At 39.6% G+C, this 26647-nt stretch overlaps 1 protein-coding gene across 2 annotated transcripts in view; it reads right to left on the bottom strand.

The window, feature by feature from the left end:
* The window catches only part of npas2 (neuronal PAS domain protein 2), a 45726-nt gene that overhangs the window by 17496 nt on the left and 1583 nt on the right, over positions 1-26647 (bottom strand). The window contains exons 1-2 of one of the 2 annotated variants that reach the window (XM_075487949.1): positions 7852-8510; positions 370-566 (exon numbers count right to left, since the gene is read on the bottom strand). In XM_075487949.1, the coding sequence (XP_075344064.1) occupies positions 370-425 (56 nt within the window). In that variant the 5' untranslated portion in view covers positions 426-566; positions 7852-8510. Of the gene's footprint in view, positions 1-369; positions 567-7851; positions 8511-26647 lie in introns of those variants that run through there. The other variant, XM_075487948.1, reaches the window with a different exon arrangement.

Raw genomic sequence — 26647 nt, 5'->3', positions numbered from 1 at the left:
ACATTTACTACAGGTCATTCTCCTGTTCTGGTTTCCCATGTTTCCCGTCTACATCTCTGTCATCATCATTTAATTAAAGCAAAATGTCAAGATATATTTACAAAGAGCAATATTTGCCTTCTATTATGTACTTAAAGTATGTCTCACTTGGACAAAGCTTTCATTGAGAAAAATGCATTTAATTGTATTTCATGGATTTTTAAAGGTCAGACGTCAGTGGAGACGACTGAGAAAAAAAAAGGAAATTACAAAATAAAATATTGGAGGGCATTTTTACAATATTCTCTATTGTGAGGGTATAAAGCAATGTAAATGGAGCGTAAATCTAATTAAGGCCACAAACTGAAGTTAACTCGATTCGATACTCACTCCCATTCTCTGTGGGTTGACGGACACGGGCCGCCGAAGTCAGACAGGTTGTCCATACTCACTCCTTCTCCCAACCAGGCCCTTTCTGAAGTCCTTTAAGTCCCATCCGCGCTGACCTTTGACTGAACTCTCTCTTAGAAAAATTTACCAGGAACCAATTGCCCACCTCCGCAATTCCAGAGAAGAAGTACAAAATCCTGCGAAAACAGATAAAAACTGATTACAACTTCATGAAAGTGAGCATCATGACTATGACAAAAAGTTTATCTAAGAAGATCTAAATGTTATCTTTATAGTGTAAGTGGCTCCTAGGTCAGAGGATATGAAGTCAGGAAATGGAACTGATGCACAGACTTTAAGAATTAATGTAAGGGCTTTAATCAGATTACTGAACAAACTATGAGCTATTTAATTAAAATATTAAGTCATTTTAAAAGTTATTGCTTGCTTGTGGATCGTTTTGTCTCCAGTGAGCTCAGCTCGGTTGAGGTCAGGTGACCGACTCCATTCCTTCGCCTTAAGAAGCTCTTGGGTTACTTCAGCTACATGTTGGGTCATTGTCTGTCTACGCCCATGCGTGTCAGTTTTCGCAGCATTTGACTGGATACAATTCCGAATTGATTCTGCTGCTTCTGTCAGCGTAAACAACGGTGACCCATTTCCATTGGCAGCCGTACACCATAACTCTGCCTCTGCCCTATTTGACAAGGTCTTCAAACATTTTGGTATGAGGAAATCTTGCTTTCGTCTGTTCACGTCTTCTTGTGAATGACAGACTTTCAAGTGAACTCTTCATTTACACTCGTGTGCCTCGTAAAGACATTTCTACTTCCCTCTTTAGTTGCCTTCCAGGCCTCTTGATGACTTGTGCTCATACATATCTGGGCAGCATATCGAGAGTTCCCATGTAGAATAACTGTAAACTCAAAACTGAATTAAGCAAGGCACGTCTGACCATGAAGCTGCTCATCAGTGAAGCGCTCAGTGACTTTTTTGAAAATATTTCTCAGATTCCAGAACAGATTTGGTTAAATCGTCTTAATTAAATTAAGTCTTCCAACATTTTGATGGTCTCATTCAATCCGAACGGTGGGGTGCAGAAAGCTAAATCATAGCAACTGCGTCTTTGTCCAAACACTCACAGTGATGATTGTGTCTGGAAGCAGCAGATTTGTTCGACTTAATGTGTTTTGCTGCAGAAACATTAATAATGCAATGTAAAGTAAATTAAGCATGTTCACCCAGGTGCAGTACCTCATTACTAAATAAGGGTTTTTGCACAGGAGGAGCTCCCCTGACCTAGAAAACTGCTGGAGGCAGACACCTCTTTTAATAAGCCAGCATGAAACAGAGTGCAGCCACCTACTTCACCTGCTTTGTGTATGGCAAGCAAAAACAACACGTAGCAGATACCTCTATTAACAACTAAACTACAAACCCGGAGAGTGCAGCCTTGTCCAGCTGCACTTTGTCTGGATGGACCGATCTCAGCTGTCTGACGTTATTAAAGGGTAATTATCTTATTCAAAGCCAGTCATTTTCCCAGTGGTAAAATTACACATACTTACTAAAAATGAACCATGGTGTTGTGACCTGGAAATAATTCACACCCCATATCAATTATTTTCATGTTATAGTTACATGCTGTGGATCATTTTAATTCAGGCAGTCGTCAGTGTTCCTCCTCTTCCATGTGAACAACGAGTTGCCTCAGGCTAGAATACCAGATATAGCTTTTTTTTAATCCTTATTCAAATAAACAGGGACCACTGTCAGCCCTTAATAATCTGCTCAGAAGACTGTCATCAAACTAGCGAGAGCTGGCAAAGTCGTGTGCCTTTTTCCCCCCAATAAGAAAGCAAAAAACTCTGAGGTGATGGAGAACTCATTACAGGAGTCTTTTCTTATCTTAGCTTGTTATCTTAGATTCTTTCTCTGCTCACAGCTGTGTGTGGCTCGTCTTTAAGCACTACTTCAACCAAAATGACCTGAGCTACAGACCCGTTGTGCATCAACACCACATGACTTGCAAACATTTAATTACTTACACTTCTGAGAGGTGTAAGATATTAAAAGAATTAGAGGCACGCTGGTGTCAGTCAGCTGATTTTAGAAACTCACTGGTCAGTTCACAGCCATCAACACAAGTCACAGACGGTTAATTTAAAATCATACCTCCTCGTGACTGCTGCTTATGTCTGTAGATCCGTCTCCTTCTACTGGGAACCTGCTCTCAAGAATATGCTAAAATGTACATTTTCTCAATAGAAGACAGCACAAACATGTTTCAAGTCTCAGTTTATCCAAAATTCATGTTCTTATATCAGATAATATAATGCAAGTCCAAACCAGCACGTGTACGATTAGAAAACTGTGAAGATTGCCTCTTTAATCTGTATTTAAAGTTCATACTTTGCACCTAATTTACAACTAAGAAATGGGTGTGACAGCCAATAAAGTAAGGAAATAATCTGAAAGGCACAGAGCAATCCTAAAAGACTTGAACTGTGGAGCAAAGACATAAACCACCAAAGATTACTATGTGCCGCTCAACCATATATCCAGTGAATTGTGTTGTAATGCACCTAAAGGGAGCTTTTTATTTCCCTCAAACACATACGACCCAGTTACACATCTCACCTCCTGACATGTTAATATTTTGACAAGTTGGCATTGCATTTTTTGTCATCACGCATTCAGTTTGAACTCTTCTTCTCAGTAATCTCACGCCCCCTCAGTGATTCACACGCTCTCACCTTGCACTGAGTCTGAGCTGAGGGTACAGGGTAGGAAGAACTGGCCGATTCAGTGCCAACACAGATTCGCATTTACATATTTTTCTTTCCACCCAAGTCCGCAAAACATATAAAAATTGGGTAAACAACAGCCGAAGGAAACTGGATTGCTTAGAGTCCTCGGACGATGAGAAACTCATGACTGAGCTTATGAGCTGTAACAGAAAATCCAAACAGAACTATAGCTGAGGGAAATAATGATGCCGTCTGCTCTTACTGCAGGTCTTTAACCCTTTTACAGCTCAGATACGAATACAAAAAATATGTTCAAAATGTGAAAGCTTTGTCCAAGATGCCAAAACTCCAATAAGAGCGACATAAATCAATTAACTAACATCATTAAGACTTGCTTTATGCAGCCTTCGATGTACAGAGCTTTGGTAGAATGACTCCTCAACATTCTTTCACTGTATTGAGGTGAAACCATACCTTGCAAGGTTAAGAGTTAAAAAACATCAGGGTCAGGTTACACTCGTGCCTTCGGGTATTTAAAGCCTTTAAGTAGAAACCTGAACTCGCGAACCAAGTCACTAAAATTCAAGTTCATGACCAACACATATGTTAACACACTGTTTAAGGTAATGACAGTCTGACGGGGCAATACATTACTCTCTAGTTGCACATAGTATTCCCAAAAGGAAACTCAATGTACGAACTGCTGGTTTCTTGGAAAGACTGGAGGCCTTTCTAAGAAAAGATCATAACTGCATCAACTGAGCCAAACAGGCTCCCCTATAGAATGCTATAGTAAGAAGCACACTCCTTACATGATGGCACACTTTTAACTGTAAAACTGCTAAATGTCCATCCTAGAAAAGCATACAACTGACAACAATGGGTCTCTTTCTGACTAACGTCGATAATTTTAGTGAGAAAAATGACTTGCAGCAGTTATTTATTTCAATCTAAAGCTATTCAATGGCAGTAAAAGATAAAATAAAAAGTCAAGATTTTAAAATAAAAGAGGATATTGTTCCAGAGGTGTAACAAACTCCGGAATAAATTCCTCAGATATCAGCAATCGTCATTATGTACGGCTAAATTGTAGAAATCAGGAAGATTGTAAGGACGCAGGACCTCATAGAAGGTGCACAAACTAAACTTTAAGGAGAGTGAACTTAGTCCACCGGGCTGGAGACTTTCTGCTGGAGATATTCAGTTAATATCAATACCACAGGTCTCTGAACGTATCAAAAATATCGAGGAGCGAGTGGACAGAAACTCCCACCAGCATACATACAGTAAATGCCCAGGACCGAAGCAGAAGTTGTGGACATTTGCGTTCGCACACGCCGCTGCTTCGGAACGTCTCTGGAACATTTCAGGATATCAGTGCACGTGTGAAAACGGCTTAAAAAAAGATGGCTGACTCTGTGCATTGGAGCCCCAGAGGTGACAGTCAGAAGAAGAATGCTGCTCCACATAACACTGCACAACCTCTGCACTAATTAAGCAGCTGGGTCTTCAGTCAGAGGCTTCTTCAGCTCAACTCAATTATAACTGGAGCAGGGCATCATTCCTGTCCGCTGGCTTTACCGACGGGCTTTTCTTTTTGTAACAGAATTAACAAAGTAAGTAAAGTGTTATTCACGTCAATTAAATGTAATACAGTCATACTTTTAATAGGAAAAAATGTTTTCATTTAAAGCACTTTGAGTCTATAATTTCACCGTATATGCATCAGGTGTTTCCCTCCTGAACCTTGAGCAAATGGGAAAAGAACAGGCAAACTCCAGGTTTCCTTTTCGCTTTTGGTTGTTTGAGACAATTAAATATAGCCGTTAAAAAAAAGAAAACATACATCATCATTCTGTCAGGTGGTTATCCGTCATTTTGCGAGCTAAATTTTTAAGATTTTGAGATGCCGCAGTGCACACTGTCGTGTTATCTTTGTCCCCCAGTTAATGATGAATACACCTCTCCAGAAAACAGGCTATTTTGGATGCCATTGATAACTTTGAGAATGGCATGTGGAGGTCACATATTGCAGGCATGGATGAGAGATGTTGACATTAGATATTTCTCTGTAGCTGTCAAAGACAAAACACCTGTTGGAGCATCAGTGATCGCTGCATAGCTGGTAAGCCTGTCAACGCCAACTCAAAGATTGCACCGTCAAGGATTGTTCTGTCACATGATATTAGGTACAGATCAAATCAACTCTTTCACATGTTGATGTGATGTAGATACTGAAGGTGTGCATTTCATTTGATGCACGACATGTCCATGCTGAGCACAATTTAGACAAATAACATGTTTCAGGAATAAGATTTTGACCTCGCAGTTGGATGGAATTGCTGTAACACAGATGGCGTTTATAAAGTAATTCAGAACAGCGCAGTTCATTTTTAATCTGTAAGCCCAGAGACCAGAAAACCTGCTTTGATTTGTATAAGAGTGGGCAAGAACTGGAAGTTTTCCATCCTACAAAAAAATCCCACAACTTGCAGGTTCGAATCAAAACTTTTAACAATTACGATACATCTCAATAAACCCAATTCAAACACTTTTTAATAAAGGGCAGGACTGGTGATGAATCACTTCGACTTGTCTGGAATTTACAAACATGAAATAAAACCATTTCAGAGGCTAAACCCTCTGCTTTTCATTTGTTCTTTAATCTATTTTACATTCCTGCTTTATCCTGTCCAGGACCTTCAGCTTTTATTGTCAATGACTGACTTTGTCCTCGTATTAATCAATATGTTTTAAAAAATAATGATAAAGTGTCTTGAGATTTTTTTATATATATATATATATATATATATATATATATATATATTTATATATACATATGCTACATCCATTTGTAATGGGCAAATCAAACTATGTGAAGAATCATAATGCTTTATAACATATTTATACATTTTTATCATTATGCATGGAAATGATAATAACAGGATTTTTAAAAAATGTGTTTAAACATAATTGATGATCATTTATATTTCTTTCCCAATAGACAACAGTGTTTCATGTTAATAAACCCTGTTGCGAAATGTCACATGTGATAATAAACATATAAAGACTTCTACAAAGTGTTTGTAATTCATTATAGACTTATAGATTTCACATATCGTGTTAATGACACAACAAGAGTGTAGTTTGTAAGTAATGGCTTCATTAAGGGTTGATGGTTTTAACAACAACAATGTATTGGAATAATAATCAGTAATGGCACAGAGGTACGTGCACAAAACTTCTTCAGGTGCTGCGTCAAACATGAGCAAAATTATGTGCCCCAGACTGAAAAGCCCCTATAAAACAAATGTTAATCACCACCATAAAGGTGCCATGTTTCTTGTATATTACTCATAAGACACGGCAACCCTCTGATGAATCCAAGAGCAGTGATTGACAAAGCGATCTGACATATCATGTAAAGGTTTCGATCCTGGAATAACCCAATAATACAAATTCACATGCAGCAAATTAAATCAGGTCACAGCCAGCTGGTGAAGAAATGCTTTCCTAAAGACAACATTCTCCAAACTACCACAGAACCAACCACAGAGCCAACGCTGCTCTTGCTGCTTTTGTACTGCGAGACGAGATCAAGGCACCTGCTAATCCAATTGTAGAGTCTGGGGCCTGGTCCACGACTGTGTGCTTGTCTGAGAGTTTACACTGACTGACCACCTGCACCTGCATCTGGTTCAGAGGTCGTAGATCAAGCTGTCAGCTATAATCTAACCTGGAAAACCTTCGGAAAATGCTCATCAAATAGGGTCGCTTTAGCTGGGATTGCGTAAAAACTAACATAATTTGCTATCTAACAATTAACTAATGTTTAATGTATTGGTCAAATAGTAAATCACATGTTCCTCTGGGTATATCAGTACATTAGTCCACATATGCAGTGCTGCATTGGGAATACTTCCTATAAAATCTATATTAGCTCTAACATAATTCTAAAGAGCATGCTTCTGAATGTGAAAAGTCTTAGATCTGAGTTGTGATTTATGGTTGAGGTTAAGCTCCCCTTAAGCTATAAGGGAAAAGGAAGCAATTCCATTGGTTTAATACCTACAAATAAGGCCAATGAATGACCCTGTAGCTTCCCTGTATGGTGCTTGTGTACAAGGTAGTTGGCAAGTTGTGTAACCCAAAGTGAAGTGACCAAACAGAGGAAATGTCCTTCTTTTTAACTGCTCATGAAGAGGCCAAAATATCCCGTGAAAAGGAAAACTGAACTCCAGTAGATTTAAATTTGCCAGGTTGGGTAACATCAGCCTGACCTAAGCCAGTTGAGAAATTATTTACGCATTACTATTCATGTGACATTTAACTTTTTTTTTTTTTCTTCCTATCTGGCATCTTGAAGGAGCCAGTGATCAAAGTCCCCTTAGTGTTTGCCACGAATGTCATCAGCAGAGGTACAACGGGGGAAAAAAAATAGGTTATTTCAACCTTGTAACCAGGGCACTCCGAGCAGAAAACATGTAAGCAGCGTTCAAGAGCGCTCGGTGAATGTTAACATTATCCAGGCTCCTGAACACGATTAAATAAACCTTCAGCCGACACAGTTCGGTCTCGTGGAAAATGATTAACAGGGACTAATCATGCGTCCGACCACCAGTAATTAGAAAGGAAGCCACTCGTGAACTTTGATGATATAATCGATGTAAACAGGAGGCAGAAAGTAGTAGAACAATTCGTCAGAGTGACTGAAAGCTTAAATCTCACGTACCTGGAGAGTGAGTGTCCGGTAGAAATAAAGATCCACTCTTTACTTTAATCAGCGTCGTCATTTTTTTTTTTTTTTTTTAAACTATCACATATTAGCCAAGCTCAACCAGCAGCGTCAGAGTGACCGGGCGAGAGCGCCGAAAGCGTTAAATTGCATAACAACGGCGAAGTTATTAACGCGCTGTTATTAATCGCCGGTGCGCTGTCCGCACGGCTGTGACAGCCCTGATTTATCCACAACTCTTCTCCAATTTATTTTCCACAGTCTGTCGCTCTGCTAGTTGCGGGCTGTGTCCGTCTATTTTCCAGGCACCGTACTCCACATCCTCGGCTGGCCGTGGCTTGTAAACAGGACCGAGCGGCTGAGAGCTCAGAAAGTAGGTCAGCTGGTAGCTCAATACTCGGCTAACGACAGCAGCATAAGCGGTTGCTGTGCAACACAACCGAAAGAAACCTGCGGTGACCGGCGTTAGGGGGCAGGTTGTCATCTTAAACACATGCAAAATGTCGAAATAAAACCCTCCTAAATGGCATTTAGATCTATGAGGTAGCAGGGTCTACATGTGTAACCGCTTATCAGTTTACTAGAAAAGTGTGAATGGTACAGTCTCATGTGTACAGTCTCCCTTTGGCAATGGGATCATGACGAGCCATAAATGTTAGGCACAGTCCACATTTAGAAAGAAAACAACCACGTAAAATCGCTAAAAGTATATGGGCTGGCATTATTTTTGAAAAAGATTGAAGATTGTACTCAAGCAAATGGGGGGCTGAGGGTAAATGCTGCCCCCTTCTTGCGAGAAAGGCGGAGCAGATTAGTCCGCCTGAGCCCCTTTTTTTTTAGTTTCTAAACCACTAATTTACATCTGTGGGGCTAAATAAACCAAGGCCACACACACACACACAGAAATCCGTAAGCAAAACAAGACGCTGGAGACTTTTGTTTCTCCCTGGCACTTCCCCACGCACTTCCTTTTATCTATTTATTTTCTTTTTTATAACTTCCTGGTTGCCTTTCCCCTCCAATGAGGTCCCAAATGTGGGTCAGTCTGCAGTCTGCATGACTCAGTGGCTTCAAATATTTTGTCTCCATCAAATTACTACACAAGTGGGCAGAGAAGGGTTGGGAGTCTTTTAAAACAACTGAAAGCAAGCGTTTAAGATCAGTTTGCTTGAAACTTTAGACACCAAAACAATTTAAGAGTGTGTGATTGTCATAGATGCCAGAGCAGCAGGAGTATTCTCTTCCTTTACATTAGTAAAATGGCTTTAAAAGCACCCTGCTACAAATTAAAATCCACCAATTCAGACGCTGGTGAAGTAGATCAGGTACTTTAAGTAATAAACTTAAAAGTTTCACGATAGAATATCATACCCCTGTAGCTGTCACATACTGTATAATATAATTAAATTAAAAACCCTTTTATATTAGGAGGGAATTAACTAATTAACTAACCACAAGAATTGTAAAAGTTCTTTAAAAAAACATTGATCATCACTCTAAATATTAACTTTTTGGCAAGTTACTCATTAATGAATGACACATCCATTCAGGTTCATAAACAGTATGCTTAATTAGAACAACTAAAAAACAATTTTTTTTATTTTTTATTTAATCTTTAAACCAGGAAAAATAGACCCGTTGAGATTAAAAATCTCTTTTACAAGGGCGTCCTGGCCAAGTGGCAGCACATGTTACAAAATTAAAATTTCCGTTGCATTAAAATAACAAATCAGGTAAAACAATTACAGACAAGGGACTCGGTCTCAAGTGTTCTTATCCTGGAATTAAAATCGCTCAAAGGAATCAGTTCCGTTAATTTCAAATCCTTTTGTAAATTGTTCCATGAGGTAGGAGCAGAAAAAGCAAAGGCCCTTTTTCCCCGTTCTGTACGAAAACGGGGAACAGAGAGTAGCAAATGGTCATTGGAACGCAGACCATAAGAGCCAATGTTCCTTACTGTGATTAGGCTGCAGATGTAGGGTGGCAGTAGTCCGAGTGTTGCCTTGTATATAAAAGTGTACCAGTGAGTGGGTCTCCTGGTAGCCAGTGCAGGCCATTGTACTCTGGCATGTAGTTCACAGTGATGGGTTAGAGCCCTACAGTTAGTGATGAACCTCAGGGCAGCATGATAGACAAAGTCAATCTTACTCTGGCATTGAACTGAAGCGTTCATATACAGGAGGTCTGCATAGTCTAAAATGGATACAAAAGTTGCAGAGACAAGGCGCTTCTTAACATCAAAGGAAAAGCAGAATTTATTTCTAAATAAAAAACCTAGTTTTAGTTTAAGTTTCTTTACAAGGTTTTCAATGTGGGCTTTGAATGTGAGTGTGTCATCAAGCAAGATACCGAGATATTTATACAAATGTACAATGTTGGGAGTAACGGCGTTTAAGTATAACGGCGTTTAAGTATAACGGCGTTTAAGTATAACGGCGTTACTAACGGCGTTATTTTTCCAGTAACGGAGTAATCTAATTAATTACTTTCCCCATGGTTACAACGCCGTTATCGTTACTGAGACTATAAAGTGGCGCGTTACTACAATTTGGTTGTAGGCTTTCAGCTACACATCAGCTGCATGCTGCCTGGAGAGAGCAGGGGTGGGGATGATGACACCATTGCAAATCCGATGATGATTGGCTGTGTGGGCGGATCATGCCCTGCTCACGCTGTCTCACTGCACGCGCTAAACACACACGAGACAGCGGCGACAAGCCAGGGAAGTTCACAGGTAGCGTTCTCTAACTGGAAGTACCGGAACTACTTCTCACCTGTGGAGATAAAAGGCAAGAATGTGTATGTAACAGGCACGCTATGCCCAGGGAAAAAAAACTTTATCCACATCTGCCTCAAGTCACTCAAATCTAATGAAGCACCTTCCATCAACCCATGCGAATATGAAGCACTTGTTACTTCTGCAGCTGCTAACCCAACCCCAGGCCCAAATGCAGCTAGCGTGAGCCCCAGCGAAGGAGACGGAGCCACTCGAAAACAAACAACACTCCATTTTTCGGGTCAGAATTTGTTTATTAATTTATTTCTATGCTTCATATGGCAGGCTGCAATCTATTGAGTTCAAATGAATACCAAATGTTCTAAATTACTGTATTTAGTGTTTTTATATCTTCTATATAGGGAGTATAGGGGACCAGAGTCTGGTCCATTTTTATTTTTTTTTCCTTTAGCACAAGTTTCTTGTGTTTACCTTGAATGAATTAAATCAGTTGATATAAACATATTTGATGTTAAAGATGTTATAAAACACAAAAATAACGCCACAGTTACTTTGCTGAGTAACTAATTACTTTTACAATGTGGTAACTGAGTTACTAACTCAATTACTTTTTGGGAGCAGTAACTAGTAACTATAACTAATTACTTTTTAAAAGTAACTTGACCAACACTGCAAATGTACCACCTCAATTTCATTTCCCTCAAGGGTGAATATTGTGGGGATGTTTAACAGTCTTTTCCTTGGCTTTGAAAACAACATTTGCTTAGTCTTATCAGCATTAAGTAGTAATTTTAGCTGTAGAAATGTGTGCTGGATCACATCGAAAGCCTTCTGCAGTGTTTCAACAGCATTGGCAGGGGATGACCCAAAGCAGTAAATGATTGTGTCATCGGCATAAAAATGCATATTAGCGTCAGACACATTTCGTCCCACATCATTTATGTACATAGTGAATAAGAGGGGGCCTAAAATTGAACCTTGTGGCACCCCCTTGTAGACACGCACAAATTCTGAGTACAAGTCATCATGCTTAATACACTGGGTCCTAACACTTAAATAATTTGTGAACCAAGAAACTACATGATCTGAGAGACCAAAACTGGAAAGTCTTTCCCTGAGAACTGTGTGGTCCACGGTGTCAAAAAAGTGCTGCACAGTACTGTTTTTTTGTCAAGGGCAACAAGTATGTCATTGACTACTTTTGTGGCAGCAGTGATAGTACTGTGCTTTTTCCTAAAACCTGACTGCAGTCTTGAGAGAAGGTTGTTTGTGTATAAAGTGATTCAAGGATTTTTGACAGGACACACAAATTGGATATTGGCCTGTAGTTGGTTAAAACTGCTGGGTCGCCTCCTTTTAAAAGCGGAATAACAAAGGCTGACTTCCAGACTAGAGGAAGTTCTTTGTTTTCAATTGATAAATTAAAAAGTGTTAAGATGGGCTGGGCAATAAAATCGGCTGACATTTTCAAAAAATAAGGTTCAATAAAATCTGGCCCAGGAGGTTTACTGTGATTCAAAGTTTTGAGTGCTTTGTGAACTTGCTGCACAGTGAAGGGTGCAAATGTAAAAGGTTCTCCAGGAAATGTTTCAGAGTTTATATAGTGAGGCACTGGAGTCTCTTGTGGATTCAAACAAGGACCCAGATGACACAAAATGCTTATTGAAACAATTTAAGATCTCAGTCCTATCACTCACTGGGGCTGAATCACTTAAAATAAATGTAGGAAGAGCCTGAGAGATTTTATTCATGGATAAAGACTTTATCACTTTCCAAAATTTCTGTGGATTATTAAGATTTTCCAGTTGTAACCGATAAGTAATACTCTGATTTTACCCTTTTAATGAGAGAAGTGCATTTATTTCTCAATTGTCTAAAAATAGACCAATCACAGGGAGAATCCCTTTTTCTAGCTTTGGCCCATGCCTTATTTTGTTGATGAATGACATCAGACGATTCTGGAGAGAACCAGGGGTTTTCTCGTCCCTTCACCCTAAGTTTCCTTTTGGGAGCATGTTTATTTACAATTCTCTCAAAGTTTTCTTTGAAAAATGTCCAAGCTAGCTCAACATCTGGCAGCAAGTCTATATGTTCCCATTTGACCAAGGACAGATCATGATGAAAGGCCTGTACATTAAATTTCTTTAAGTTTCTCTTAAAAATAATATGTGGTTTACATTTAGGAATTTTTGTGTCTCTGCAAGCAACAACTGCACAATGATCACTCAGATCATTGCAGAAAACACCAACAGATGAAAATTTATGTGGGGCATTTGTTAGAATTAAATCAATCAAAGTAGATTTTTCCGGACATTTAGTGTTTGGCCTAGTTGGTTGATTTATCAACTGGCTAAGATTTACACAGAAGGATTTAAATTCTTCAGAGGCTGTATTTAACCAATCCCAGTTGAGATCTCCTGCCATTAAGAGCTCATTATAATTTAACTTGGATATAAGTTGTTGTAAGGATGCTAATGCGTCCTTTGTAGCTGATGGAGGTCTATAACACCCAACAACAGTTAAGGAGAGGGATTTGGCTATTTCCACATTTAAGGCCAAAAACTCCATTTGTTTACTAATAGACTCGGACAAGACAATTGAAGCATCAAATCTTAATTTAACATAGATGGCTACCCCACCACCCTTTTTTTGGTCTGTCAGTACGATATATCTTGTACCCATCTATGCCAACATCATTATTTGTAATAGATTTTGTGAGCCATGTCTCAGAGATTATCATCATGTCTGCATTTGTTGATTTAGCCCAAATTTTAACCAAGTCCATTTTAGGTAATAATTGAGATTTATTGAGATTATTATGTAGCAGCAGGTCATTTTTTTGTATTTACTTAGTTTATCACAAAATAATTAAATAAGAACTTCAGACACACAGTTGAGGCTATGCTACATATGCATACCTTTACTTTCAGTGACCATCGCAATGTAATGAGTCATACTTTCCCCACGGCTGATTCAGACTGCAGCTGTTCTAGTAGTCCCAGTTCTGATGACTGATCGGACTTAAGCTGTGATCCCAGTACGGTGCTGGTTTCTGTGCTGGAATGTCATTTGAAAATGTACAATATGAATTAATGCGGCCCGAAAAACAGCTTTACTTAAATTACCGTTCACCCATCCACTGCTGAACACTGACAAGAGGCACCAGTTGTAACAGGAACCTTTGGCAGCTCATTAAAACAATTAAAACTGTGCCTTCAGCGATAGTGGCACTGGATACATCACAACACATTATTGAGTGTAACACACCTGCCTTATTAATCAAAACACAGCTAAATTAATCACCAGAACTGAAACAATAACAGCCCCATGAGCCTTTACATCACTGACTCAAAAACTGTGACAGCACGAGGGGTCTTCCCTGTGTTCTGCTACAGTGTTCCATGTCAGCTGACAATGGAAATGTAACCACAACATTGTTTGCTAAGCAGCAAGCAAATCAGGAAAAGGAAATCATCCATTACTCTCTGAAGCAATGTTATTAGTTATCACAAGAGACTATTAAGCCAGCCGTATCAGATTCCAGGCAATTACATATCACACACCAGCAGCATTATTCCTGATGACGTTTCAGGTTACGTGTCAGGCTGCTATGATATTCATAATAACAACACGTCAACCTCCAGTAAACTGACAGTACTGTTCCAGGTGCCTGATAGTACTGTAATCTTTACATAAATTGTCGTAGTGTGACTTCACTGAACACTCGGTACACTATTTAACAGTTATTCCAGGTCCTGGGTCCTTATAAACACTGATCATGAGCAAACAATTTAAAAATGCAATTTTCTTAAAGGGTATTTGTCTTTTTCTTTTTTTTTTTAAGCAGGCTACTTAAAGAGCTACTCACAACAGGGCCACTGGAGGGCTTATTGTCTCATCTAAACCTGTTCAAAACCTGTCACTGCCACTTTTAACTGCCCACATGTCATCCTGCTGATCAGCTGCGACTCAAAATTCTGTCTTTCTAATCACAAAATCAAATCAAATCAAATGTATTTGTATAGCACATTTCATGTATAAAACGTGAAAGCATAAAAAAGTGCTTTACATAAAATAAAAGCATTGCAGCAGGGAGTGGAAGAAGCATTAAAAATACATAAAAGAATATAAAGAGAAACAAATAAATTAATTTAAATGAATTTAAAAACAAGCAACAGTCCAGATAAATTAAAAGATATCGTGCAGATTTCATGCATAGACACATGAGAAAAGAGATGTTTTTAACCTGGATTTAATAATGTCTACAAAATCTCAAAAATGAGAAATCAATGAAAAGCCTGGACGTGCATGAACACTTGGCACCTTTTAAACCTTTGCAAAATAACGCTAAACAATTAGCTACCCAACAAGTCTGACCCAACTGCCGACTCATTCAGCCGATCAGCGGCAGGATACAACGGAGAGCACTCGGGCTACTGATGGTGAGACACGGACTACACCCAAGTACTGCACACAACCACACCTCAAAGAAACTAAATATCCCTCAGAAGAGGAAGCCTCAGCTGGTAAGAGTAAATTTACCGTAAATTTGGCTTAACTACAAAAGGAAAACTTTATTTTAGATAAACTCAGATAAACAGCAGGTTCACGAGGCTCAACATCCGCCATGTCAACTGAAATCATCGTTTGCATTTTTAAATCAAATCAAATTTATTTATATAGCACATTTCATGTACAAACACTTCAAAGTGCTTTACATAAAATAAAAGCATTAACACAAATCTCAGTTCAGCCAGACAAACCGCAGCGATGCCACAGGGCACCTCTGAGGTCCACCGGTGCTCTGGTCACAACAACACTGGCCCACATCTCGATCACACCGGTTGTTCAAGTTGCTCATACGTCTGAGAGACCTGAAAGTCCGGTAGATGACAGAGTCGGTGAGACGCCTGGGCAAGCTGAATTAGACTAAAAAAAAAAATATGCCTCTATTAAAGGGATGTGACAGTAAAAAATAGAATAGAATAGAAATAGATAAATACTTTATTCGTCCCCCAATGGGGGAAAATTCAAAATTCAAAGACAGAGAAAATTAAAATGGAAAACATCAATCTATTAATCTAGAATAACTAAATAATTACTTATTTCTAATAAAATACCTTTTGTTTACATTATAGATGTACTCTAAAGTGTATTTTTGTGCAACTATAAAGCCAAAAAAGAAAGAACTTCTCTGAAAGTGAAGTTGAAGCGAGTGTAAAAGCAGAAAAAACAATCATTTTTATCCGTTACCATGCATCGTGACCTGGTTCAAAGAGTGGGAGAGCGGGTCAACTGAGTCTGTTGGTCACTTGGTCTGTTCAACACTAAATCATTACAGTGTCATCAGCTCCAATACCAGCACACACAGCAAGCTGAACATGCTGCGATCTACAAAATAATGATGATAAAGTAAATAATGCAAGAGCAATAATACAGAATCATTCTCAAACTGATGCCGCGCCAGCGGCCAACAAGTGTGAGACATCCAAGATTCATAAAGATCTCCCACATTTCATTGCATTATTCACCATCCGCCTACAGAGAGATTAGTTCCCTTCTTTTAAGTAGGTCATGCTATTGGATAATGAGATGACATTTTGCGCTCATAAGCGGGCGTCACCAGATAATAGACGCCTATTGTTGTGTGTGTTTCCTTAACATCCCGCACCTTTGTCCAGACTGTTTGCATTCATACGAGTGAAAGGAGGGATTACTTGTTTAATTACTCGGATATTGAGCCATATTGCCTCCAGCTACATCTGTGGTGCTGGTATTGATGATGTCATCGTGGCCTTCTGCTGAAGCACTGACTGTCATTAATTAGACTGGCACGGCTGTTCATTCTGTGTTCCCATGGTAACAATGAGTGTTGTCTACTTTCCCCTAACCAAGGCAGCCACGTCCATCAAGCTGCTGGTTTCCATTTTCTTCAGGTCGAGGACATTTTTCATTCATAGCTCAGAAACCCATTTCTTAGTTTGTAGAATATTAATAGAGCGGATGCCAACCTTTTTGGCTTTTAATCTCCTTTAACTCACTCAGATACGTGTTCTAACTCATGATACTCATACAAAGTGTGCTATTATGCTCCTAAATATTTGCTCGAGGGGTTGTACTTCTGGATAGTTTAGCTTTCAGGATACAAATCAATGACTTCTAAGCTAAGGCACAATTTTACTCAAGCTAACGTGATATAAGAGCGAGCAACACAGGCAAGCAACAACATTTCTGCCTAATTAAGACACAAACTAACCATTATTACCTATTCTCCTGTTAACCTGTTCTCAACATACTGAACAAACAATATTTTAAGTTGTTGCTTTCTTTTAGTCTCTTTTACTAATAAGAATGGCTCATTCTGATTTACCCTATTCCTGCTGGCCTCAGGAACTATAAAATACAACAGGCTGTTGGTAAAATAAGAACACTGCTTGTCTGGAAAGTATATTTACTGACTAACATCCCAGGTGGAAGCTCTGAAACCCGTCTTCAAGGCAGCTGTTAGATATACCGCTGTGTGGCGCCGACACGGCATGAAGGATAAAATGGGATGCCATCCCTTCATAATGTTGCAGCTTTGTCCTTTGGCAGCGAGCAGTTACTGGACTGTTTCTGAATATATTGAAGCCCTCAGAGCACTAAAGGAAAACTCTCTCCCACGTGGAATGCTGTAAGGATTTAATCAGCTCATTTTAGCAGTCGTACCCACATTGAAAACCTGTAACCGCGCTACTTTCAGTGTAAACACAATATATTAAGTCCCGCTGCCTTTTTGAACACATCATTCCTAGAATTAGATGAGATTCTTATCTTTTAGGAAGGGAAATAGGGAAATAGGCCGTCAAAGCTTAAAAACCGGATGCAACAACCAAAGAAAACTGTCTTATAACAACAAATGGTCAAATCCTTTCTGTGTAACCATTGTTCTGTCCAATTTAAGTTACACAATGTTCGGGTCAAAGCCATTTTCCATTCAGTGGTGAAAAGAAAAAAAAAGAAGAACCAAATCATTAATGCCTCTCCTCAGCAGTGCTTTCCCGCAAATATTATCTATCTCAACCGAAAAGCAGCTTCACTTAACTAATCCCCCCCGCAGGCAACAGCTGAACCTTTACACTCTCGGAGCTTCACTCACTATACAATCATGTCACAGTCCAGTTTAACACATCCTCACCTGCTGTGCAGGGACACAGAGCACATGCCCTTTCCCCTCTGTCTTGTGCACCTGTTAAAATACACATACTCATTATTTCAGGGATTTATCAAGAAAAATAGAGATTTTATACAGTAAATCAAGACAAATTAATGATGGTTTTGGCTGCAGTGAGTTCATTCCTGTTCAAAGTGACTTTTTTTCCTTATGTAGGTTTCTTTAACTCATTCGATGTTTACTCGCTGCTGACGCTTTCACCGCAAAGAGCCTTGTAATTACACTTTCACCACTCAAAACAGACTCACTGTGGGTGGCCGCAACCTTTCAAGCAGACCTACAAAACAAACCATCCTTTCAGCAGGTAGATCCACTCTCAAATTTCCTCATAATTATATTCTTTCAACAATTCCAAATGATTCGCCAAATTATTCCAGGCCTGTTATTGTCTGCTGCTGCTCAGGAGAAGATGCAATTACCCGAAGCGCTGTGTGACCAAATATGTGGGTCACAATTCTAGGGCACGGGTGGAAAGGGCAGTGCGGCTCTTTCCTTTTACTGCTCGTAGTAAGATAATAATTTACACCTTTGATTTAGGTCACGGCTGTGGATGGTAACTCATTCTTTCACAATCCTTCAAAAGAGACATTTGGAGCTGATAACTCGAACGAAATCACAGCAATGAGCTCATCTGAGACTGTTTTTAAAACCAGAACAAGTCACTAAGTTAAGTTAGACGCACCGACTCTCAAGTGAACTGCAATAGCCTTTTTCAAGGAGCCCATGGAAAATATGACCTTATGTCTCCATTCCTATCTACTGCTGTTTCATTTTCCCTGTTATGAAAGACTGTCTTCCATATTCCTGAAGCTTTCCTGGCAAACGCACAATCCTCTCTCTTGTGAGAAAGAAGTGAGGATGCTTTTCATTCGAATAATTCGAGAACGTTTGCCGACATTATTGACAGCTTCACATTAATGTTTAATATATTTCACAGTAATAAACCACAGGACACAACATCGGCTGTATGTTGTGTCTTTTACCATAAGAAGAGGCTCTCGTTGTGGAAAGGTGCTTAATAGATGCCTCAGTGAGAATATGGGTTAACAGCATCTACATATTTAATGACAAAGGGCAGGATCATGAGTAGGAGATGAGGAATAATCACAATAACTTGTTTTCACAGTGTTATCCTTCATGTCTGATTGATGTGCGGTCCAGTGCAGCTCATTCAGATGCTTAAAGAGACCCATACCAGCAGAGAAGTGCAGAAATCTTGCTTCACTGTGGAAACAATTTAGGATTCGTTCACTCAGCTCAAATGGCCTTGAGCAAAACCTAAATCACATCCAGCTCTGCACAAAGAAAAACAAAATGTACTTTTAGCTTCTTGGAGGGCGGGTGTGAATATCAAAGCATATTTGCCCACAATGTCACATATCTGAGTGTGATATTATAAAATATTCCTCATTTTAAATCTCGGAGACCCTTCGGTCAACACGGCAACCTGGAATAAGGCGACTCTGCAGAACACAAGCAGGATGGAGACTAGTTTTCTCCTAAAAGTCACCAGAAATGCCCACATCCATTCTGCTGGGCCCCAAAGCTTCAGAAGGACCTGCGTTGATGTTTTATAAGAATAAGTAATCGAGTGAGACTCCTGATCGTATCGGTAGCCACGATCGGGGTTCTTCCTCTTGACGTGACAAACTGTGGATGACTTGTCCGTGTGGGAGTGCTCTTTTCAGCATCGGGCCTGACATGCTTGTGTTTTGTGCTCGACTCCTTGAAAACAAACAACGTTGTAATACTCATGCAGCCAACACCCTGGACTAAAGGACTGAATCACATCTAGGTCACACACATATTGGCCAAGCCCACACATATTGTGGAGCCTTTTCCCCCCCCCTTCATCTGAAACACAAAGTGTAGCCACACCCGATTGTTGAGCGTAAGCTCATGTTGTGAAAGAAAGATAGAAGCTGAACTTCACGTCCTGTGAGAGGGCGAAGCCAAACGGACGTACAACACACAAGAAAATCACTGTACAACAGACAACGTAGCGCTCAAATAACGGATTAATTCATTTCACATGGTACAAAAATAACTATTTACATAGATGAGACCCATCAAAGACAAACTACTAAAAGAATTCCACGTCAGCCGTGTCTATTGTGCTTAACAGACATCCTCGTGCATTGCTGCAGTATCGTAGAAAAGGTCTCACATATTGTGCGCAGAGTTTATGCCACAAATGAAAAACAAACAAAAAAAAGGGGGGAAATTCACACGATGAGACTAGATTTAGAGCCGAAAATAAGAGGGGCTTTATAGAAAAATAATAATAAAGCGAGTACATTTAATAAAGCTTAATTTCTTAATCATGCTGCAATGGATCTGAGCCTGAAGCTACTGAGGACAATTACTGTGTGCTTTGGAGCAAGAGATCAGCGGCAGCAGCGAGGATGATGACGTCTGTAGAGGCAGTTATATAACCGGGGCTGAACATTTTGTCTGTCATAGTTACAAGGTTAAAGAGAGTGATATGAATACCAGTCATAGTCTCAAGAGTCATGTGCAACATATTTCTACTGGTCAAATAACACACAGTGTTCTATAAGGCAGGAATCGGTAAAGCACCATCAGTCCAAATGTCCTTCTTAATCAGCACCTCTTATGGCTTTTAATGCTCCGCCTTACCTCCTTATAAGAGATTCATCGGCTATTTATCATTTCAAATATCATTCAAGGTAAACAAAAGTCAGGGTAAGATGTCAACTGGCCAAACAAAGCTGAGTGCAGCATGTTATATTTATGGGTAACAATTGTTCTACTCTAACATAATCTACTAAGCAGATGGACATAAATACAAGATTCATGCCTTTGTATTTGTCATAAAGCAGAATCCATTTACCAGGAAGCACAAATTCCCAAGTTAAACATAGAAATGCTCATGTAACATTAGTCTGATGAATATCAGAGGCAACATGATTCATCCCTTTCTCCCACATGAAACCCACCAACCAGCTCGTTTTCTATTCTCAGTAATTATCATATCTCAGTGAGCTCCTTAAAGGGTAAAAAGTTCATTTCATTGAGTATTCAGTTTTAAGATTAACGGTATATATCGTTATCTTACCAAGTAAAGTGGAGCCTGCTTCTTCCAGCAGAGGAGAGCGAAACCTGCAGCAACAAATGCTCTCACAAGGCTTTTGGCATTAATCTAAATATAGCGCACAAAGAACTTGGGAGATTGTTCACTGAAATATTGTTGTGTAAGAATCTAAATTACTAGACCACGGCGTAAGAAAGCTGGGGCAATACCCAGCTCAAAGTAGAATGTGGAGAACTTCTACTTCAGGACTTTGTGGAACAGTCTGGAGACAGAAATAAAACAAAGTGCAAATATAATTCAGTTTAAAAAAAAGGTACAAATAAATCTTTTTAAAGGAGTACATGGAAGAGGAAGTATGTTAACGGAGGACGATGAGAGATAAATATATGAATAGAATAGGGTTAATTGTTATATTGTAATTGAATTACTATATGGTATATATGGTAGGCTATATATCTATCTATGGGGATAGTTATATATATATATATATATATATATATATATTTACATTTATATTTACAAGGATATGTGTGTAGTATATATTTATTTTTGTGATTATATATTTATTTAGATATTTAGGAAGTGTATATATGGCATATATTTATATAGGTGTATTATAGTTAGGATATTTACAAACTGAAGAGTAGTTAAAAAGGGGTGGGAAACTAAAAAAGTATTGTACTTCTTCCCATTCCTTTTTCGAACAATGTGTGGTGTTTTGTTATTTATTAGCACTTTTTTTATTTCTCTTTTTCTTTCTTTTGTATGTACAAATAGTTACATAGGCCTACATTTTCTTTTTTATACATGTTCGAAAATAAAAATCTATCAATCAACCAATCAGTTTCTGATGTTGTGAAGCGGGCTTTTAAAATGGCATTAAGGCTACGTGCCCACGACAACGATAACGACAGATAAACGCAGAACATTTCGACAGATGTGCCTATCTTGCACACGGCAACGGCGTTTTTAGGAGTTCAAAACGGAGAAAACACAAACGCCCCCCTGAGTGGAGATCTTGAAAACTTCCCAACCTCTCGTCGCCGTAGGAACAGTTCAAAACGCAGAAGTGCGTTTTTTGCACACGAGTGGGTAGTTCTCCATTAACGACTCCCATATCTCACTATATTTATTTTGGACACTCTCCCAATCCACATTATCCACTGCCTTCCTGGCTTTGTAGTTCAGTGTCGTGTTCAGGAGCAACTGGACCTCATCATCTGTCCAAACAAAGTTTGAAGGCGTACTGTTGTTGCCGCCGCGCTTCGCCATTTTCTTCCAACTGACGCGGAGGAAGTAGCCACAAAACAGGCATTTCTCATATTTATTAATATATAACAATATAACTCATATAACTACTGCCACCTACGTCCGGGGCGTGCATACTACATCGGCAAACTGCGAGTTTTATGAGTTTTATACGTTTTCCCTGTTCCCATGGATAGACAGATATCCACCCCCAAGACGCTTGTGAGATCGCAGATAAATTGTGGAGGAAAAAAAACGGATATCTGCGTTTATGCTTCAGAGCGTTGTCGTGGGCACGTAGCCTAAGACATCTTCTGAAGCTGGACTGGGTTGAAATTTTGGAGAAGGTGAAAACAAACCTCGCTCCACTGGAAGGGAGCCAGCGGTCAAACCAACTCAGCCTGTTCACAGCTCTTTATTGCTCTTATATTACTTTATACGGCCTGCTCTGATATTCTGATATATTACCTGAAAACAAAACAAGGACAAAGTGCAGAATTTCAGTTTCCTGTCACACAGACATCTTGAATTACAATTTGCTGAAAGGTTTTTGTGGAATTTTTACCAAACTAAATCCTTTCGTCAACACACACTGGCTGGTTTCTTGTTTCAGCTTTTAAAACATGAGGATATCATGCTTTCCGGGGGGAATTTGTGGATTTCTCCATCTTCTGGCATTTTCACTTATGAATGAAAATCAAATCACAGACACATGTTTTGATAGATCAGTCGCTGTCCTATGAACAGCATTAAAGATTTCAACCAGACCTTTGATTCTGATTTAGTTAAATACTCCATCTGAATACAGCCTTCAACTCAAACAGTGCATCCAAATGTTACATTTAATTTGATCTAATTTCAGGGATTTAACTTAATTCTTGTGCCCCATTTGAGCATCTGTTTACGGGATACTGTTGGCTCAACAAATCTTACAGTTGCATATACTATCAGCCACTCAGTCAAGGGTTTTTCTTTATTTCTACTGCTGGTGCAAGGTAAACCAAAATACTCATGACACCTCTATATTACTACCAGTATCCTAATGGCAAGAATACCTGAATGTAGAAAAGACGAATAACAGCCGCTCATTACTTAAGGACAGGAGGCTGAGTCAATCTAGACTACATTTCAAGAAATTTGAAAGTTTGTTCACGTACAATCATCAAAGGCAGCCATGAAACTGGTTCTTTTGAGGATCGTGCCCCAAAAGAAAGGCAGAGCGTTGCCTCTGCTGGAGAAGATAAACTCATTATCAGCCTCACAGGTCAAAGCCCACATCGGTGCATCCCCTAAGCTCAAGCAACAGACACAAGTCAACATCAGCCGCTGAAGCTCTGACGTAAATCTGTGTTTATGGAAAACGCAGTGAGACTGAACAGACAGCATATCTGCATGTGAAACATCAAGAGGAAACCATCACAGAGACAGAGCAGCATCTCATACGTGTGTTTTGTTTTTCTTGTGATACAAAACACAACTCAAAAGACCGCTGGACCAAGAAGCACATCTAACATGGTTCAGAATGAGTCTGACCAAAGAGAGAAGAAGAAGAGCAACAAAAACGAGGGCTTAGGATGAGAACTTTTCTGAAGAATGCTGGATAACCACTTCAGGTGACAACGTCATGTAGCCTAAGGAAAGAAAGGAGCCTCTTCCACTTTGAATGATACCGTAAATAAAATAAACTTCAGGGGATTTATCTTTTCACCAACAAACTCCAGGCTGACAAATTTATCCAATAAATACTTTATTTATCCCAGAGGGAAATTAAATGTTGATGTAGCTCAATTAAATCAAGGAGTTATTATAGATGCTGATGGGTGTGGGCAGGAAAGATTTCCTGTAGCGGTTTTGCATCCAAACTGAAGAAGCCTTTGACTGAAGAGACTCTGTTTTCTGATAACAGTCTCATAAAGAGGATGTTCAGGGTTGTCCATAATTCTCTTGATTTTATGCAAAATCCTTCTTTGCATTATTGTCTCCAGAGGTTCCACAGTCGTCCCCAGAACAGAACCAGCCTTCTTTATCAGGCTGTTGAGTCTTTTTAGGTCCCTGGTTCTGATGCTGCTGCCCCAACAGATGACGCAAGAGGAAATGACGCTCTCAACAACAGACTTGTAGAAGATCTGCAACATCTTGCTGCAAACCTTGAAGGACCTTAGCTTCCTCAAGAAGTACAGTCTGCTCTGTCCTTTCTTGTAGATGACTTCACTGTTGTGTCTCCAGTCCAGTCTGTTGTCCACATGAACACCAAGGTATTTATATTCCTCAACCACCTCCACTTCTTCTCCCATGATGGAAACAGGGTTTGATCTGACCCTGTTTCTCCTGAAATCTACAATCATCTCCTTTGTTTTGTTAACATTCAAGATGAGATGATTGTTCCCACACCATGCCACAAAGCGGTCCACCAGCTCTCTGTACTCAGCTTCTTGTCCATCTCTGATACACCCGACAACTGCAGAGTCATCTGAATATTTCTGTAGATGACAGGAGTCTGACTTGTACTGGAAGTCTGAAGTGTACAGAGTGAAAAGGAATGGTGAGAGTACAGTCCTCTGTGGTGCTCCTGTGCTGCTGATCACCTGGTTAGACACACAATTCTTCAGTCTGACAAACTGTGGTCTGTTTGTCAGGTAGTCATTAATCCAGGTGATTGTTGAGGCCTCCACCTGAGTCTTCTGGAGTTTCAGACGAAGCAGATCAGGCTGGATTGTTTTAAATGCACTGGAGAAATCAAAGAACATGATCCTCACAGTGCTGCCTGCTTTGTCCAGATGACAGTGGGTTTGTTGAAGCAGGTGTATGATAGCGTCTTCAACTCCAACTCCATGGCGATAAGCAAACTGCAGGGGGTCCTGATATGTGCTGGTTTGCTTACACAGGTGGGTCAACAGGAGTCTCTCCAGGACCTTCATGATGTGGGATGTCAGGGCAACAGGTCTGTAGTCATTGATGTCTGAAGGGTGAGTTTTCTTTGGTACCGGAACCAGACAGGATGTCTTCCACAACAGTGGTACCTTAATGCCTCTGAGGTTTAACAGTTTAGTAACACAAACTTCTCGCTAAACAAAGCACAGAAAACGCTGAATGAGTGAAGGAGAAGTTAGTAATTCCAGAAAAACTGCCATCAAATTTACTCAAATTTGACAGAAAAAGAAGTAGGTGATAAAATGATGACTTGCCTCTTTTGCCTCAGCAGTGACTAAGAGGATTTTTTTTTTTTAATTCACTTTTCCTGCTACATGAAAACCCAATTAGGTCAAAACTTGTTACTGTTTTGAGACTTGAAATCCATTAATCTGTCCAAACCTGCCAGAAGAACTATATTCTACATGTGTTCGACTTCTTAAACAACTACTGTTTGGTTATATTGTTTTAAAAGAGAAATGATAATCTTCATCCAGGATGAAGTACGATGCTTAAAGCATGAAATGCTTGTTGAAGGGGAAAAAGCAGTTAAAACACTTCAAACATCAATAACTGCTGTTACAGTTTGGTAAGGAGCATGGAAAGTCTTGTTCTGATGGACATAACAAATACTTCAAATAGCTCTATAGTACAGCGAGGCTGTCTGTTTCCCATCTCTTTCAGCTTTTTCCACTTTATTACCTAATACTCACCAACTGAAATGGTTTCCTTGCTGCTCTGCTGAACAAAGCATGCCTTAGATGTTTAGGTCTGGTTTTTCTCGTATTCGTGATGATTGATCTTTGTGTAACTAATCTGACTAAATAAAGGTTGCACATTTTTTTTAAGCCCTCAGTTATCGCTTGAATAATAAATCAGGCCAAAGGCACGGCACTTGTTTACTTAGAAAAGAAAGAAGAAAAAAAAGTCAAAACACATGATGAGATTTTCCGCAAGATCTGGCTACAAAAAAGTGTGACAAAAAGCCAATACTGGCTACATGAAGTAGAAATAACACCCCCATGTCGAAACATTTAATGTAGAAATTAAATATAAATCAACACCATTACGTTAAAGAGCACAGATGTCTAAGGTGAGTGGGTCTAAGTCATTTTCAGCCTGTGGTGTTTGTCAACCTGTTGTCAGATTTCACTCCAAGTGAGTCTGAGATGAATCAACATACTGTAGGTTGAACCTTCAACATTCATTCCATGTGGAGCGCCGCTCCATCTTCTTAAAGAGGCAGAGCATGGAAACCGCGTCCTCCGCCGCTGCACAGGCCCGCACCATTTGTGCATGCCCTGTCACACTAAGCAGCTCTAGCGATATTCAGACTAGCGTTCAGTTTAAGCTTGCAGGACATGGCCCAGTAACCTACTTTCCCCACAACATGCTCTGTAACATCAGAGGCGAGGCTGTGTGTCATCAGTTAACTAACCTTCACCACAGCGTAGTTTCAGCAGGGAGAAGCAAAAAAAAATCTTAAGACGCTGAAATAAAATCAACACCCAATTTTACAGATAAAGCTGAATTCTTGTCCACTTGTGACAGGGCTGTTAAAAGGCACCAGAACAACTCGTCTCTGTGCACGGTTACTGTCCACGTATCAGGTGAGGAGCTCTGTAAATGG

The sequence above is a fragment of the Odontesthes bonariensis genome, chromosome 16 (assembly GCF_027942865.1).
Source record: "Odontesthes bonariensis isolate fOdoBon6 chromosome 16, fOdoBon6.hap1, whole genome shotgun sequence".
Classification (NCBI taxonomy): Eukaryota; Metazoa; Chordata; class Actinopteri; order Atheriniformes; family Atherinopsidae; genus Odontesthes; species Odontesthes bonariensis.
Note: the sequence above shows the minus strand (reverse complement) of the source record. Positions and strands in the feature narration are given on the sequence as shown.